The following is a 12,533-nucleotide window of genomic DNA, read 5'->3' as shown; positions in this document are numbered from 1 at the left end:
ATGGCATATCACAAAGGAGTGGACTAGCCTTGTGAGGTTGTCTTCTCTCACTCTACCTCTCCTGTTCGTGATCCGTTTGAGCATTCTTAGTGCGTTTGCTGCTTTGCCTGTTATTCGTGTGATGGTGCCGCCGTTGGTTCCGTGTGCTTCGATAAGCATACCGAGGATTCGGATCTTGTTGACTGTTGGGATTCCGTTGCCGTCGCCGGTTCTGATCTTGATTTTTTCGCTCTCTCTGTTCTTGGTTCGGTGCGCTTTCGTTGGCTGATAGATCGGCAGCTCTGATTTGCTCGGAGAGCATTTCAGGCCCGACCCTTACAAGCTTTCTTCTATCGCCTCTACCGCCCTTTGCAATGTGGCCTCAATGTGCGCGTCCCTTCCGCCATTCACCCACAGTGTAATGTCGTCCGCATAGATTGGATGGCACAGGTCTTTGATCTGGATCAATCTCTTGGCCACTCGGATCATCACGAGGTTAAAGAGCATAAGCGAGATGACTGCCCCTTTTTGGGTGCCCTGGCTGCCCAGCTCCTTTTCGTCTGCCTGTAGTTCTCCTGCCCTGAGTTCCGCTGTTCGGCCCGTCAGGAAGTCCTTGATATATTGGTATGATCGTTCACCCATGTTGAGCTCCGACACTTGTCTTAGGACCGCCGCATGCGTGACCTTGTCAAAGGCGCTTTCCAGATCTAGTCCTAGTATGGCCTTGTTGTCTCTTGTTTTGTCGTCAATGATTTGGTTTCTGATTTGGATCATTGCGTCTTGTGTGCTGAGGTGCTGTCGGAAGCCGGTGATTGTTTCCGGATACAGCTCTTCTCCCTCCAGGTACTCTTGCCACCGATTGTGTAGGACGGGCTCCATGGCTTTGCCCACGCAAGATGTTAGTGCGATTGGGTTGAGGTTGTCCGTGCTCAGTGGCTTCCCTGGCTTGGGGATGAGGATTGTCTTAGATTTTTTTCCACTGTTTTGAGAGCTTGCCGCTTCTCCAGCATTTGTTGTAATATGCTGTCAGGTTCTCGATGGATTTCTTGTCGAGGTTCCTCAGGATCTTGTTGGTGATGCGATCCAGCCCGGGCGCCGACCTGGTGTTTAGGTAGTGCAGCGCCGTCCGTACCTCTTCTACTTCGATGTCCCGATCGAGGCGCTTGTTGGATAGGCCTCGGTATGGGCCGTGCACCACCGTGGGCGTCGTCGGCACGTACCTGTCTTTCAACTTATGAGTGACGGCTTCGGCTCCATTCTCGGTGACTTCCCGGTGCAGGAGTTTGGCCAGCCTGTCTCGTTGATGCGACTTAGTCTTGGTTTCATCCATGAGGTGTTTGAGGAGATTCCGCGCCTTACCGTTGTGTAGCTGGCCGTCGACCGCGCAGCACATCTCGTTCCATTTTTGGTTGCTCAGGACTCTGAACTGGTTTTTGATTTCTTTGTTGGGCTCAGCCACATTCTTTCGCAGTCTCCTGTTTAGTCGTTGCTTTTTCCACCTGTCCTGGATGGCTTTTTTCGCCTCGATCAGGTGTGCCAGCCTGCTATCCATGGCTTCCGTTTCCACGTCCGTTTCGATCTCCTTTGTTGCCTCTCGCACGTTGCGTGCGATTTTGTCGGTCCATTCGTCGATGTCGTCTATCTCTTCGACGTCCGCTTCTTCGCGGTCCCTGATCTTTCTTAACTCCGACCAGTCGATCCACGTGTTATTCTTCACGTTGCTCTTCTGGTGGGCCGGGACTGGCACCGCGATTTCCATATTTACATGATCACTGCCCAGGTCGTCTGCAGTGTTTCTCCACTTGATGACGGCGTCCGCGTCGTTCTTCACAAACGTAAGGTCTCGCGTTGTGTCCCTCGATACCCAGTTGCCGATTCTCGTCGGGTACGCTGGGTCCGTGATTAGGATGTAGTCGAGCTCGGTTGCGTCTTGTGCTAGATTCCTGCCTTTGACGTTGTTTTTGAGGTAGCCCCACGATTGGTTCATCGCGTTGAAGTCTCCGCAAGCGAGCAGTTTGGAGTCTTTAGCGATGTTTCCGGCCTTCTAGAGCAGTGACTTGAATCGTTGGCGCTTCTGGGACGGGCTGCTATATACGTTCAAGAGGAATAGGCTCTTTTTGTTGTTCTTGGTCGGTATAATTTCCGTGTAGACGTGTTCAATCTTGTTGTTGATTTCGTGTTCCAAAAAAGTCAGTCCTTTTCTGACCAGCGTGCATAGGCCTCTTCTACCTGCCGGTCCCACTTGCACTCTGTATCCGGGAAGGGTTGGCGTTGCGGTGAGCGTTCCTTGTAGTAGGATCACGTCCGGCTTTTTCTTGTGCTGCTGTAGTACTTCCCGCTTTGGTGGGAGGCCGCGGAAGTTCCACTGCCATACGGTTATGCTTGGTGGACCGGTGGCTATGGTTGTCCTGATTGGTAGTTGTTGTCGGGTTCTTGGTTAATCTGGTGCATCACCGGTGTCATCATTTGGGCTATGCTTGCTCTCATGTCTGCCAGTATGCTGTCTTGCTGTTGAATCTTTTTTTCGAGTGTTTCCGTAATTCTCTGGATTGTCTTGTTGAGTTTCTCCCGGATGTCGTGTATTGTTACTTTTTCTTCTTGTTCTTCAATAAGTCGTTTCTTTGCTGCTGGCCCCTCGTTCGTCTGTTATGACCTTGCTGATGCTTGGTTGGTCTGTCAGTTGCTGCCTGTCAGTCAACTCTCTCTTGAGGCTGCTCACGCTTTGGGTGAGTTGCTGAATCATCGCTCGCAGCTCCGCATTTTCTTTGCGGATGTCCTCGTTCTCTTTGAGTAGTATACCTATCATCTCCTCTTCCTTGCTCTGGATTCGCTGTTTCTTGTGTCCCGCGCTCTTCTCTGGGTTTCCCGTCTTGCCGCCGGTGACGCGCACCGTGTCTGCCCAGCTCACTTTATCTCCGGATGGCGATCGTCCGCGTCGAGTGCTGTTGTCGCGGCTTTGCCTTCTTTGTTTGCTCCCGTGATTGCGAGCGGTTCCGAGAAGGCGTCCTTGGATTGTGCGCAGCTGGAGTGTCGAGCGGTGGAAAATTCCACGCTTGCGTCAGCTGTTCTGCTTTGCGCCTTTCCCACTGCCGCTTACGCACCACGTACGGGGTCTTATATCTTGCTCGACACTGTTTATCTCCTGTGAGGTGCTTATCACCACAAAGCTTGCACTTTGGCGTGCACGTATGATCTCCTTTGAGGTTTTTCTCACCGCAGCCTCTGCGTGCCCGCTCGTTTGGTGTCGGGAACACATCTTTACGATGTCCTACTCGCCGCATTGGTGGCACACGTCTGCTTGTTTGCGATAAAGCTGACACTTGATGACGGCTTTTCCATACCTGACATAGTTGGGAACCTTGCCTCCGCTGAAGGCTACGATGACTGTTGTTGACGTTCCGATGCGTTTAGTGCCCAAGGCTAGCGGGTTCCGTTCGTTGACGATTCTTGCGTCTATGTCTCTCGGCGTTTCGCTGACCGGGATGCCTCTAATTTCTCCTTTACTGTGTCGTGCGGGGTCGTGCGATATGCGCTCACCTCGTGTGGGTTTCCGCTGACGACGATGCCTTGAATACCTTCACAGCGTCTTGCGTTCTCTTCTTTCGGCGTGCTGATGACGACGATGTTTTGTTGCGCGTTTATGCACATCATGTCTTCCTTTCCGGCCTCCTCGGTGATCCCGGCTGCCACGTGTATGGCGGCCATTACGCAACTAGTCCCGTCTTCGCCACGTGTATTCCGCCTCGTGGTCGGACTACAATCTTGGTTTCCTCCCTTGGCATCGCCAGCATCCTCGCTGCTTTGATTGCCGACATCCTCGTATTTCTTGCATGCTTTTCGGTTTTGCGTCTGTCGTCCCCTTCGTTGGTGGCTCCCGTCTTCTTCTGCCGACGCCTGGCGTATTGCTCGCCTGCGGTTCTCCATCCTGCTTCATGGTTGAATTCTTCCGGTGGGATTTCCTCTCCCTCCACTTGCACATATTTTCCATGGCCCTGGTCTTGAGTGCAGGTTTCCATCTCTTGCTGTAATGACGCTCCCTCGGGCTTGCCCAGACTCACCGCTAGCATGGCGGCCTGTCTAGTCGTTCCTCGTTAGGCTTAGCGTTGCGTTAAGCCAGCACTGACAGAAAAATCTAACAAGTCCGCAAATTTTCACTTGCCTGTTGGGATTTTCGTATCCACTGATGTCGCTTAACTTCCCGAACACCCTGATAAAGGTGGATGACCACTGTGGCTAATTAGCACTGCATAATTGATTGATTTTGATTTGATTGTGGGGTTTAACGCGCCGACGCAACGCAGGCGATGAGGTGCGCCGTAGTGGAGGGCTCCGGATTAATTTCGACCACCTGGGGATCTTTAACGTGCGCCGAAATCTCGTACACACGAGCGTTTTTGCTTTTCGCCTCCATCTAGCACTGCATAATGAACCATCAATTGTGGAGCCGATGCGAGACACGCCCAATCACTTCGGCGATCGCAGCGCCCTCATCACGAAAGAAGAACTTCGAAAGTTCTAGTCCCTACACAGTTTTCCTTTTTCGCGCACACCTCGCCAGGAGAAGAAAAGAACTTGAAAGTTCCACTCAATGTATACTTATTTCTTGGGCTCACCTTGTGACAGGAATGTTCCTTAGACATTAAAAAAATTCGTTTCAGTTCAGAGACACAATAATTGGGAACCTATATGTTAAAAGAAAGAACGCACACGTATGCTTCAAGCCCTGCCATTCGGGAGAGTTTACGCAAACTCTGAAAGAAAGCGTTGCCCTGCCCATTAATCTGCATACACTTCCGAGAAATCATGTTCACACCAACAAAATCCAGTCATAAAAAGCGGTTGCAACACAATGACCGCACTGTAGAGACTCATTGCTGGATTATATCTACGTACAAGAACAATGCGCAACCATGTGCACGTCGTAGAACACAGAACACAAATCGAACGCACCCGTCTTTTCTTTTAATGGCGCGCGAATTAACAGTCTGCTTATCGGGGGTGGGAGGGAAGGCGGGGGGAGAAGACACCCAGAAAAAAAAGCTTTCCCTTATTGTAAACGCGGACGATTTAACCATATGGACGACACATGGCTCGAGCGGAGAACAAGAAGACGCACTCCAGCAAGCCATCGACACCACCATTGCTTATCTCCAACCCAGGGGCCTTACAGCAGAACCTAACAAATCGGCCCTGTTGATTCTACGTTCCCGCACAAGAGGCCGACCCCCTGCCACTACCCCAGAACCCCAAGTCGTCATTCAAGGATCCCCCATCCCACAAGTTACCACGCTCCTCGTGCTCGGCGTACCTTTCCACTACGACGGATCCGGAGCTGCCCTTCTACCACAACTCCAAAAAACAGTCACGCAGCTAACACACCTCATCTGAAGAATACGAGGCTCTACATACGGACTTAAAGAACACGATACCTGCAAGCTAATCCAAGCGCTGATAGTCAGCCGCATCACCTATGGCACCCCATTTGTCAACCTGAAACCGCAGGAAATCAACAAAATGGACACCCTCATCAGAAAAGCCTACAAAGCAGCCCTCGGCCTCCCAACCTACACATCTAACGATCGTCTCCTCAAACACGGCCTGCATAATACCTTAAGTGAACTGTTGGAAGCACAGCGCGCATCACACTTCCAGAGACTCAAATTGACACCAGCAGGAAGAAAAGTTCTCCAGGACATCGGACGCACTATCCCTTCTTTACAGCAAGCACCGCAACGTATTCCTCTCACCATCCGTCAACGCCTCAAGGTCCATCCTGTTCCAAAACACATGCATCCTACCTACAACCGGGGACGCCGAGAGGCCAGGGTGAGGCTCCTTGAAAAACGACACAGCTCAGACCCTCACACACGGTACACAGACATTGCTCGATCTACAGACCACAAGCACACAACCCTTGTAGTCCTCGACTCAACTGGTAAATTAGCAACTGCAGCCTCCTATCGGAACCTACATGTAGCAACGGCCGAAGCGCTAGCCATCGCTCACGCCACCACTACCTACCAACAAAAACCCTACTTGACCATCATATCGGATTTCCAACAAGCCTGCCGCCTATACCAAGCCGGCCTCGCACCCCCTCAAGCCATCCAGATCCTACAACACCTCCCCGAAGATATCGGCATCTCTATCATCTGGACAACAGGCCACATCGGCCTTGCAGGGAATGAGGCGGCCCACGCCGTAGCCCGCGACCTCCTCAACCGGGCACTCCCAACAGCAAGGCCAGGAAGAACCGGACAAGCCCCACCTGTCCCACAGGCACTGGCCCCACTCGACCTCACATACAGCTCCATTCTCTCTCATTACACGAACAAAAGAAGGATATACCCACCTCATCATCACACTCTTTCCAACCATCAAGCGTATATCTACCGGCGACTGCAAACCGAGACATACTTTAACCACAACATCCTGTCCCACATCTCCCCATCTCTGTTCCCCTACAATTGCCCACAGTGTGACATCCCACTCTCAACTTACCACCTAGTATACTCCTCTCCCCACCACCCTCACCCGATCCCATCCCCATCCCCTGAGCAGTTGGAGTCTGCGCTGACCAGCTCGGCGCCGGAGCGTCAACTCGCGCTGGTGCAACGAGCCACGGATGCAGCGCAGGCCCGCGGCCTCCTGGACGAAGGAGGCTGACCACACCTCTTTCCCTACCCCTTGAGCTCAGTAAAGAACGTTTTTCACTACCACCCTTATTGTAAGCCGCAGATATCGGCCAGGTTGTTACAAGCTACCCTCAAGCTCGTGTCTGGGCAGCGCCTCTTATCTCATCCTGTCCGATACGGCATGACCATTCTAACTTCAGAACTATGGAACACCAAACCCACTCGCGATAAGATGACAAGGCGTGGGCGCGCAGTTTAGATTGAACATCAAAGCCGGTAATGCTACTTGGTTTTATTTATTCATTTTTTAATGAGCGAAACGCTTGCAATGGCGGCTGCAGACAACGAATATATTTCGGTTTGGCCTTCCACTACTCCCAGTGAAAATCGACTTGCTTTGAACACCGCGGTGTTACGTCAGATTTTTCGGAGCACTGAAACAACGCTTGGCAGTAGTTTCGCCGCAAATATGCGTTTTGGAGCAAGACAGCGGATGAAAAAATGCTTAGGGCGCAGCACCTCCACGCCACCAATCGCTGTGGTAGTAGGTACACCGTGAAAGGCAAGAAGCGCGTACAGTTGAGCTTGCCTTCTTTGTGAGCAGGTGCGTCGTGATACCATTGGATGGATTGAGGAGAGTCACCGGAGGAAACGTCCAATGAAGTCGCAAACTGTCCTCGACTTGGGGCCCAATCCTAGACTCATACCTGCTGCACGAAACAAGAAAACATACCTTCATAAGTATACTGAATCGACGTTCCAGCAGTTACTAAGGCAATCAAAAAACGGCACTGCCACCACAAATTGATCTTGCGAGCAAGAGTGTGCGTGCCAAAGACGCGTTTACTTCTACTAAAACTTTGCGTACCTGCACAGCTGGGATATATTGGAACATTAGTTTCCACTCCAAGACGAGTGACATGTCCCATTAACTTCACGTTACATGCGCGAATTATTTTGAAAACAGAAGAGTGCAATCAGTCGGCTTTTAAGGAATTCACTATAAGTTGTACAAAGCTAATTTGCTTACCTGTCGTCTTTGGAGAAGGCGAGAAACTTGGCCGAACTGTTTCACCCTGTGTTGCTGCACCACAGAGGAGCGCAGGAGTGGTAACGCTCCTTCCTCCACTGCCCCATATTTAGAATACATTCGAATGTATTTTATAATGCAGCAAAACTTTCAGCCCCTGGAGGCGTTTAGGCAACCCGCGCAACCCTTTGCACGCCGGCTCGCTCACGCACGTACCGAACTGGCCCGCCGTGTGCGCCGAGAGAAAGAAAAAAATACGTAGTGTCTATTATCCCGGCAACCGGTAGAATTACCGTCAGACATTTCTCACGGCAGTCGCTTCTTATCGGCTAAGCACGCTACACTGAGATTCAATCTGATAAACAACACCCTAAAATGCCTTGTCTGCAGCTGCCCATGTAGCTCTGTTGTATAGCGCTCGGTTTTACGCGAGAACGCTCAGGTTTGAGTCCGACGTTCGGATGTTTTCCTTTTTTTTTAGCTTTCGGAATTTTTTGGTCATCGCGATTTTGTTAGTTCTTTTTTTACTCTGGTTTTTACTATATCAAGAGATCGGCGCACAGGACTTCTAGAATTAGTTGAATTATGTTCATTACAGGTTGTGTTCTGTGTCGCTGGGCTGGGTTAGAATAGGTTTGTTGAAGTTTGGCAGGATTTGGGTAGGTTATGACGCGTTCAATTAGGTTACGTATGGGTCGGTCAGGTTATGTTACGTAAGGTTACGTTGGGACGTAATAATATTCAGCAAATTACCGGCCAGCCAGCTTTTTTATGGAAACTGCCGTGAGAATTTTCCGGAGGTAATTCTCGCTGCTGCCGTGAGATTAAACGCAGCCAAAAAAAAAATATTGGCGCGGGTGAGCTGTTGCGCATGCGTGAGGAGGCGCGGAAGCGTTGACGGTGTGGAAAGAAATAAACGCCGAGGGAAAGGGAAGGGCCACGCCGCAGCACCGTCCCGCTAGGATCGCCCCAATTTCGGAAATCGAAACTAGCCAAAGTCGCCGACCAGTGCTAGAAGTACGGAATGCAGTAAATCCATAAAAGGATAACGCGAGGGCATTTTGTGGCGAAAATATTGAATTGTTCCGACAGAGAACCCGCCTATTCACCGAACGCCTCCGCTTGACGTGAGACGATTGCTCGAGGTCCTCCTCTTTTGCCGCATAAGGCACCCACCCGTCGGTGGGATAGTAACGCGGTGCTTATCGGGAAGCTATCGCACGTATATGAGCCGTTTCCTGGAACATCGCGTGTTCGCAGCGCCCCGACTGAGCCGTTGTTGCAAGCTGACGGCGCATCGCTCCTGAGAGGTATGTTTTTGACATGCGACGAAGATATTCGTAGGGGCGTATGCAGCTGTTCACCACACCGGAGAAATCTTAGACAGAACTGGCGTTCTTTTTAACTCTGTTCTATAGTTAGTTTCTCGACAAATATACATCTTTAAGGCACAGCAAAGCTTTTTTTTTCCTACCTTTCTGTACCCAGTCGAACGGAGGATCTTTCTAACCCGCGCTGTGCCGGTAGGTGCGGTAAAATAGGTCTACTGGCCTGCTTTCGTTCATGGCGTTACTTTTAGGGCGAACATCGGTTTGTTGGGTTTATTAGCTAAATTATTTTCCTTTCTCCGCGCGTAGTTATTGCTGCTCGCAGACAACTGCAGTTTTTTGGTCGCATTTAACAAGTCTGCTCTGCCCCGATAACAACAATGCAAATTTTATCGCTAACTTCACAAAACGTTTTCTGATATTAAGGAAAACGCATCACGCGGTGGCTTCTCCCCAGCCCCTTTCTGGTAATTTTTTATGACGTCACCGAATGTTGAACGCACAAACAAGATTACGTGACGGTGGACGTCCACCTAAGGCACGGCCAACGGACATGGCTGGGAGATTGTAGTGGGGCCTTTATAGTTGCTAGCTTCACTTGAATGCTAACCTGCGGTTAACACAGTGATAAATATGCTTTTAGTGCTGGCCTATAATACCTCACTCCTGCCCATATTTCGTCACTGTAGCGGAAAATCAAAATTTCCTTACTTTTCCTGTGCTTTCTTTTTCTTTGTTAAAAAACTTCTTTCGGGGCTGGAGTGGTGCTGAGTAAGTTAGCAACTGGACCTTCGAACTGGACAAAGTTGTATTTTGTCGCCATGGCCCCATTAAAGCTACCGACCATGAAGGACTTCTTGAAAGTGCAAACTCAAGCTGCATTGAGCAGTTTTATGCCGGCAATCAATAATTTACCTCTTCACAGATTTCTGGAGACTTAGTTAATCTTCTTACCTACCAGATTACCCAGTGTTTTGTGCGCAGTGCCGCTGTAAATTGGCGTTCCTCTTTTTGACCTTCTAAGAGTGTACACTGAAAACAACGAAAAAAAGATTACAGGCGATCGTTCGTACTTTTTGGCCCTCATTTGCTGGCGTCCGTAATGGAAAACAAAAGCCGTATATGTCTGCCCGGGGCGAACAAACTGCAACAATATGCAACAACTTGTGTTTAACGTGCCTCATGTTATCGCCCCACGTATTTGGCGTCCACTGCCCGCCGCCGTGCTTCAATGACAAAAGCGTCGCGCTGCTGGAGCCAAGAATGCAGTTTGGATTCCTACTCCAGCGGGCGCTCTTCTGACGGAGGCGAAAAACGGAAACGCTCGCGTGTTCAAACTTTGCACATGTTAAAGTTCGCCAGGTAATCTAAATTATTCTCTTGGTATATTGCCACGACGCTCTACGTAACAGATTTATATCGAAAAAACTAAATTTGAAATTAGCGTCGGTTATGATGTGCTCGTAATGAAGTCGTCTCGTCATAACAGCTTGAAGGAATCGAGGTCATACTCACATACGGTGACTTTATCAACGGCCGTTGAACCCTTTAAAGGGGCCATAGTCAGAACGCAAGTTTGCGTCATTCAATAGATTTCCCCGTTAGAATAACAATGACCCCATTTTTAATACGAACATCGCTAATATAAGCTGTGCCGTTAGAAAAAAAAAGATGAACATGTGACCCACCAGCTCATTTCCGGCACTAGAACCTATGACGTATTATGGGAAGCTCGTTGCAACAGGCTGAGGCTGACAAAATCCAACCCAAATTAAAAAGGGAATGTAAGTTTGCAGAACGAGATATTTGCGTTTAACTTTCGTCACATTCTTTTCATAGCAGTAAGAATAGAGGGGTAAACGATGCAAGCTACGAAGAAACACGAAAACATAGAAGCACCAGTGCATACAGTGTGCACTATGCTGGCTATAGATGCAAATCCGTCGGGACTCGGGTGCGTCGGTGTTGTCTGCTACGCTACTGGCCAACTGGGATAAGCAACATTGTCTTACGTGACCCTGTTTGTCAAGCACACCCAATGTTTCACAAAATTATTACTATCAACCGTAACAAAAATACGGAAGGTAGAGATGCAACCAAAACAAAGCAAGTACCGACAGCGGTCTTTGAGCGTATCGTTGCGCCATAAAGATGCGCAAGAGCCCTCGACATGTTTTTGTTATTGCGGCAATCACCAGGTTCGCAGCGTCTTAGCACAGCAAATTACCTAATGGTGGTGAGCCAATTAAATTCAAGTGGTTTTTTTTGAAAACACAATATTAAGCGTTGTACTTGTACTTAACAAAATTTGTGCTTCTTTGTGGTGCTGCAGTATCTTCCGAGACGGACACCATGGCGAAGCGACCACAATGCGAACTTTGGGAAAAGTACAGGACACATCGAGTCAACAGCACGACTACGAAAATGATCACGAGCCCCAGTTGTGAATACTACTTCGAATGTAATTGCAACATCAATACCGTGTACAAAATGTATAATTACTCAACGTGTGTCCCAAACGTCTTATGGAATCAGGGGTAACATCGATAAGTGCTTCGGCATTTTATCAGTTCGGCAATAAACATCATATTGTCCCCACTTTCTGCTTTCTTAGAATAAATGTGTTATTTATTTCTATAAATGACACTTCTGCGGAAAATTAATTCCAGCAGTAAGAAAAGAGTGCCGAGCACATCTTTGATCTCAGCTTACGTGACGACTTTATTTTTCATTAGAGAGAGAGAGCACAACTTTATGCCCTGCATGTGCTCAAGGGAAAAGGAATAGGTAGTAAATCATCTTCAGTCTTCTTCCCTTCTTTAGGCGGCAGCCATTAGTCCTTGGACCCCGGCGGTGCCTTCAGCCAATCGGAGGAGTTGGACTTGCACTTCGGAATTGGAGCTGAGCAGTGTGCTTAGGATTTTTGTTGACCAATAGAGTTCGCTTCGCCCACCGTCTCTGGGCACCTTCTTCTTGAACTTTTTCTTTACTACAACTTGCATGACTCCGCAGTTTTCGCATTCTTTAAGTAGGCCTGCGTGTCTGCGCCCCAAAATTAGTGGGAACACCGCCGCTAAGGTCCTACCAGCTGATATTCGCCTCCTATCCCTACAGGCGCTCAAAATTATCCCTCAAAATCCCCCTTCACCTCAGTAGACCTGATCTGGACCCCTGCTCACGCTGGCTGGGACGGATGATGCTCGAGAGCTCACTTTCCGAGCAGGCCGCAGCCTCGTCCCCCTCGCATGGTGCCAGATCAGCTAGAGATAGCCTACTGAGCTATCACGACATAGCGACACATTTCGGCCTCGTTCGCCGTGTATATTCCCAGCTAACGTCCCTCGGCAACGTGTACGAACGCACGTGGCGCCTTCTGCAGACAGATAGCCTGCCCTGTCGCGCCCTTCTCCATCGCATTCATCCGTCTTTTTTTCCCTCCCTGAACTGCCCATCATGCAGCATTCCCGCCACCATATCCCACATCATTTGGGCTTGTCCCGGTGATTATTTATCCTCTATAACCTGCGACGAGCACTGGTTAGTGGAGAGGTTTTATTCGTC

At 49.6% G+C, this 12,533-nt stretch overlaps 1 protein-coding gene and 1 long non-coding RNA gene across 2 annotated transcripts; one reads left to right on the top strand and one right to left on the bottom strand.

The window, feature by feature from the left end:
• Window positions 1-315: 315 nt before the first annotated feature.
• LOC144165861 (uncharacterized) lies at window positions 316-858 on the bottom strand. Its single transcript, XM_077695621.1, has one exon. The coding sequence runs from the start codon at window positions 856-858 to the stop codon at window positions 316-318; it is 543 nt and encodes a 180-aa protein (XP_077551747.1).
• A 7,791-nt stretch (window positions 859-8,649) lies between these two features.
• On the top strand, window positions 8,650-11,571 carry LOC144165756 (uncharacterized). Its single transcript, XR_013321505.1, has 2 exons — window positions 8,650-8,954; window positions 11,305-11,571. It is a non-coding gene; the product is annotated as an uncharacterized LOC144165756 (long non-coding RNA).
• The last annotated feature ends 962 nt before the right edge of the window (window positions 11,572-12,533 follow it).

The sequence above is a fragment of the Haemaphysalis longicornis genome, unplaced genomic scaffold, assembly GCF_048455015.1.
Source record: "Haemaphysalis longicornis isolate Haplotype H1 unplaced genomic scaffold, Haemaphysalis longicornis Haplotype H1 scaffold_15, whole genome shotgun sequence".
Lineage (NCBI taxonomy): Eukaryota > Metazoa > Arthropoda > Arachnida > Ixodida > Ixodidae > Haemaphysalis > Haemaphysalis longicornis.
Note: the sequence above shows the minus strand (reverse complement) of the source record. Positions and strands in the feature narration are given on the sequence as shown.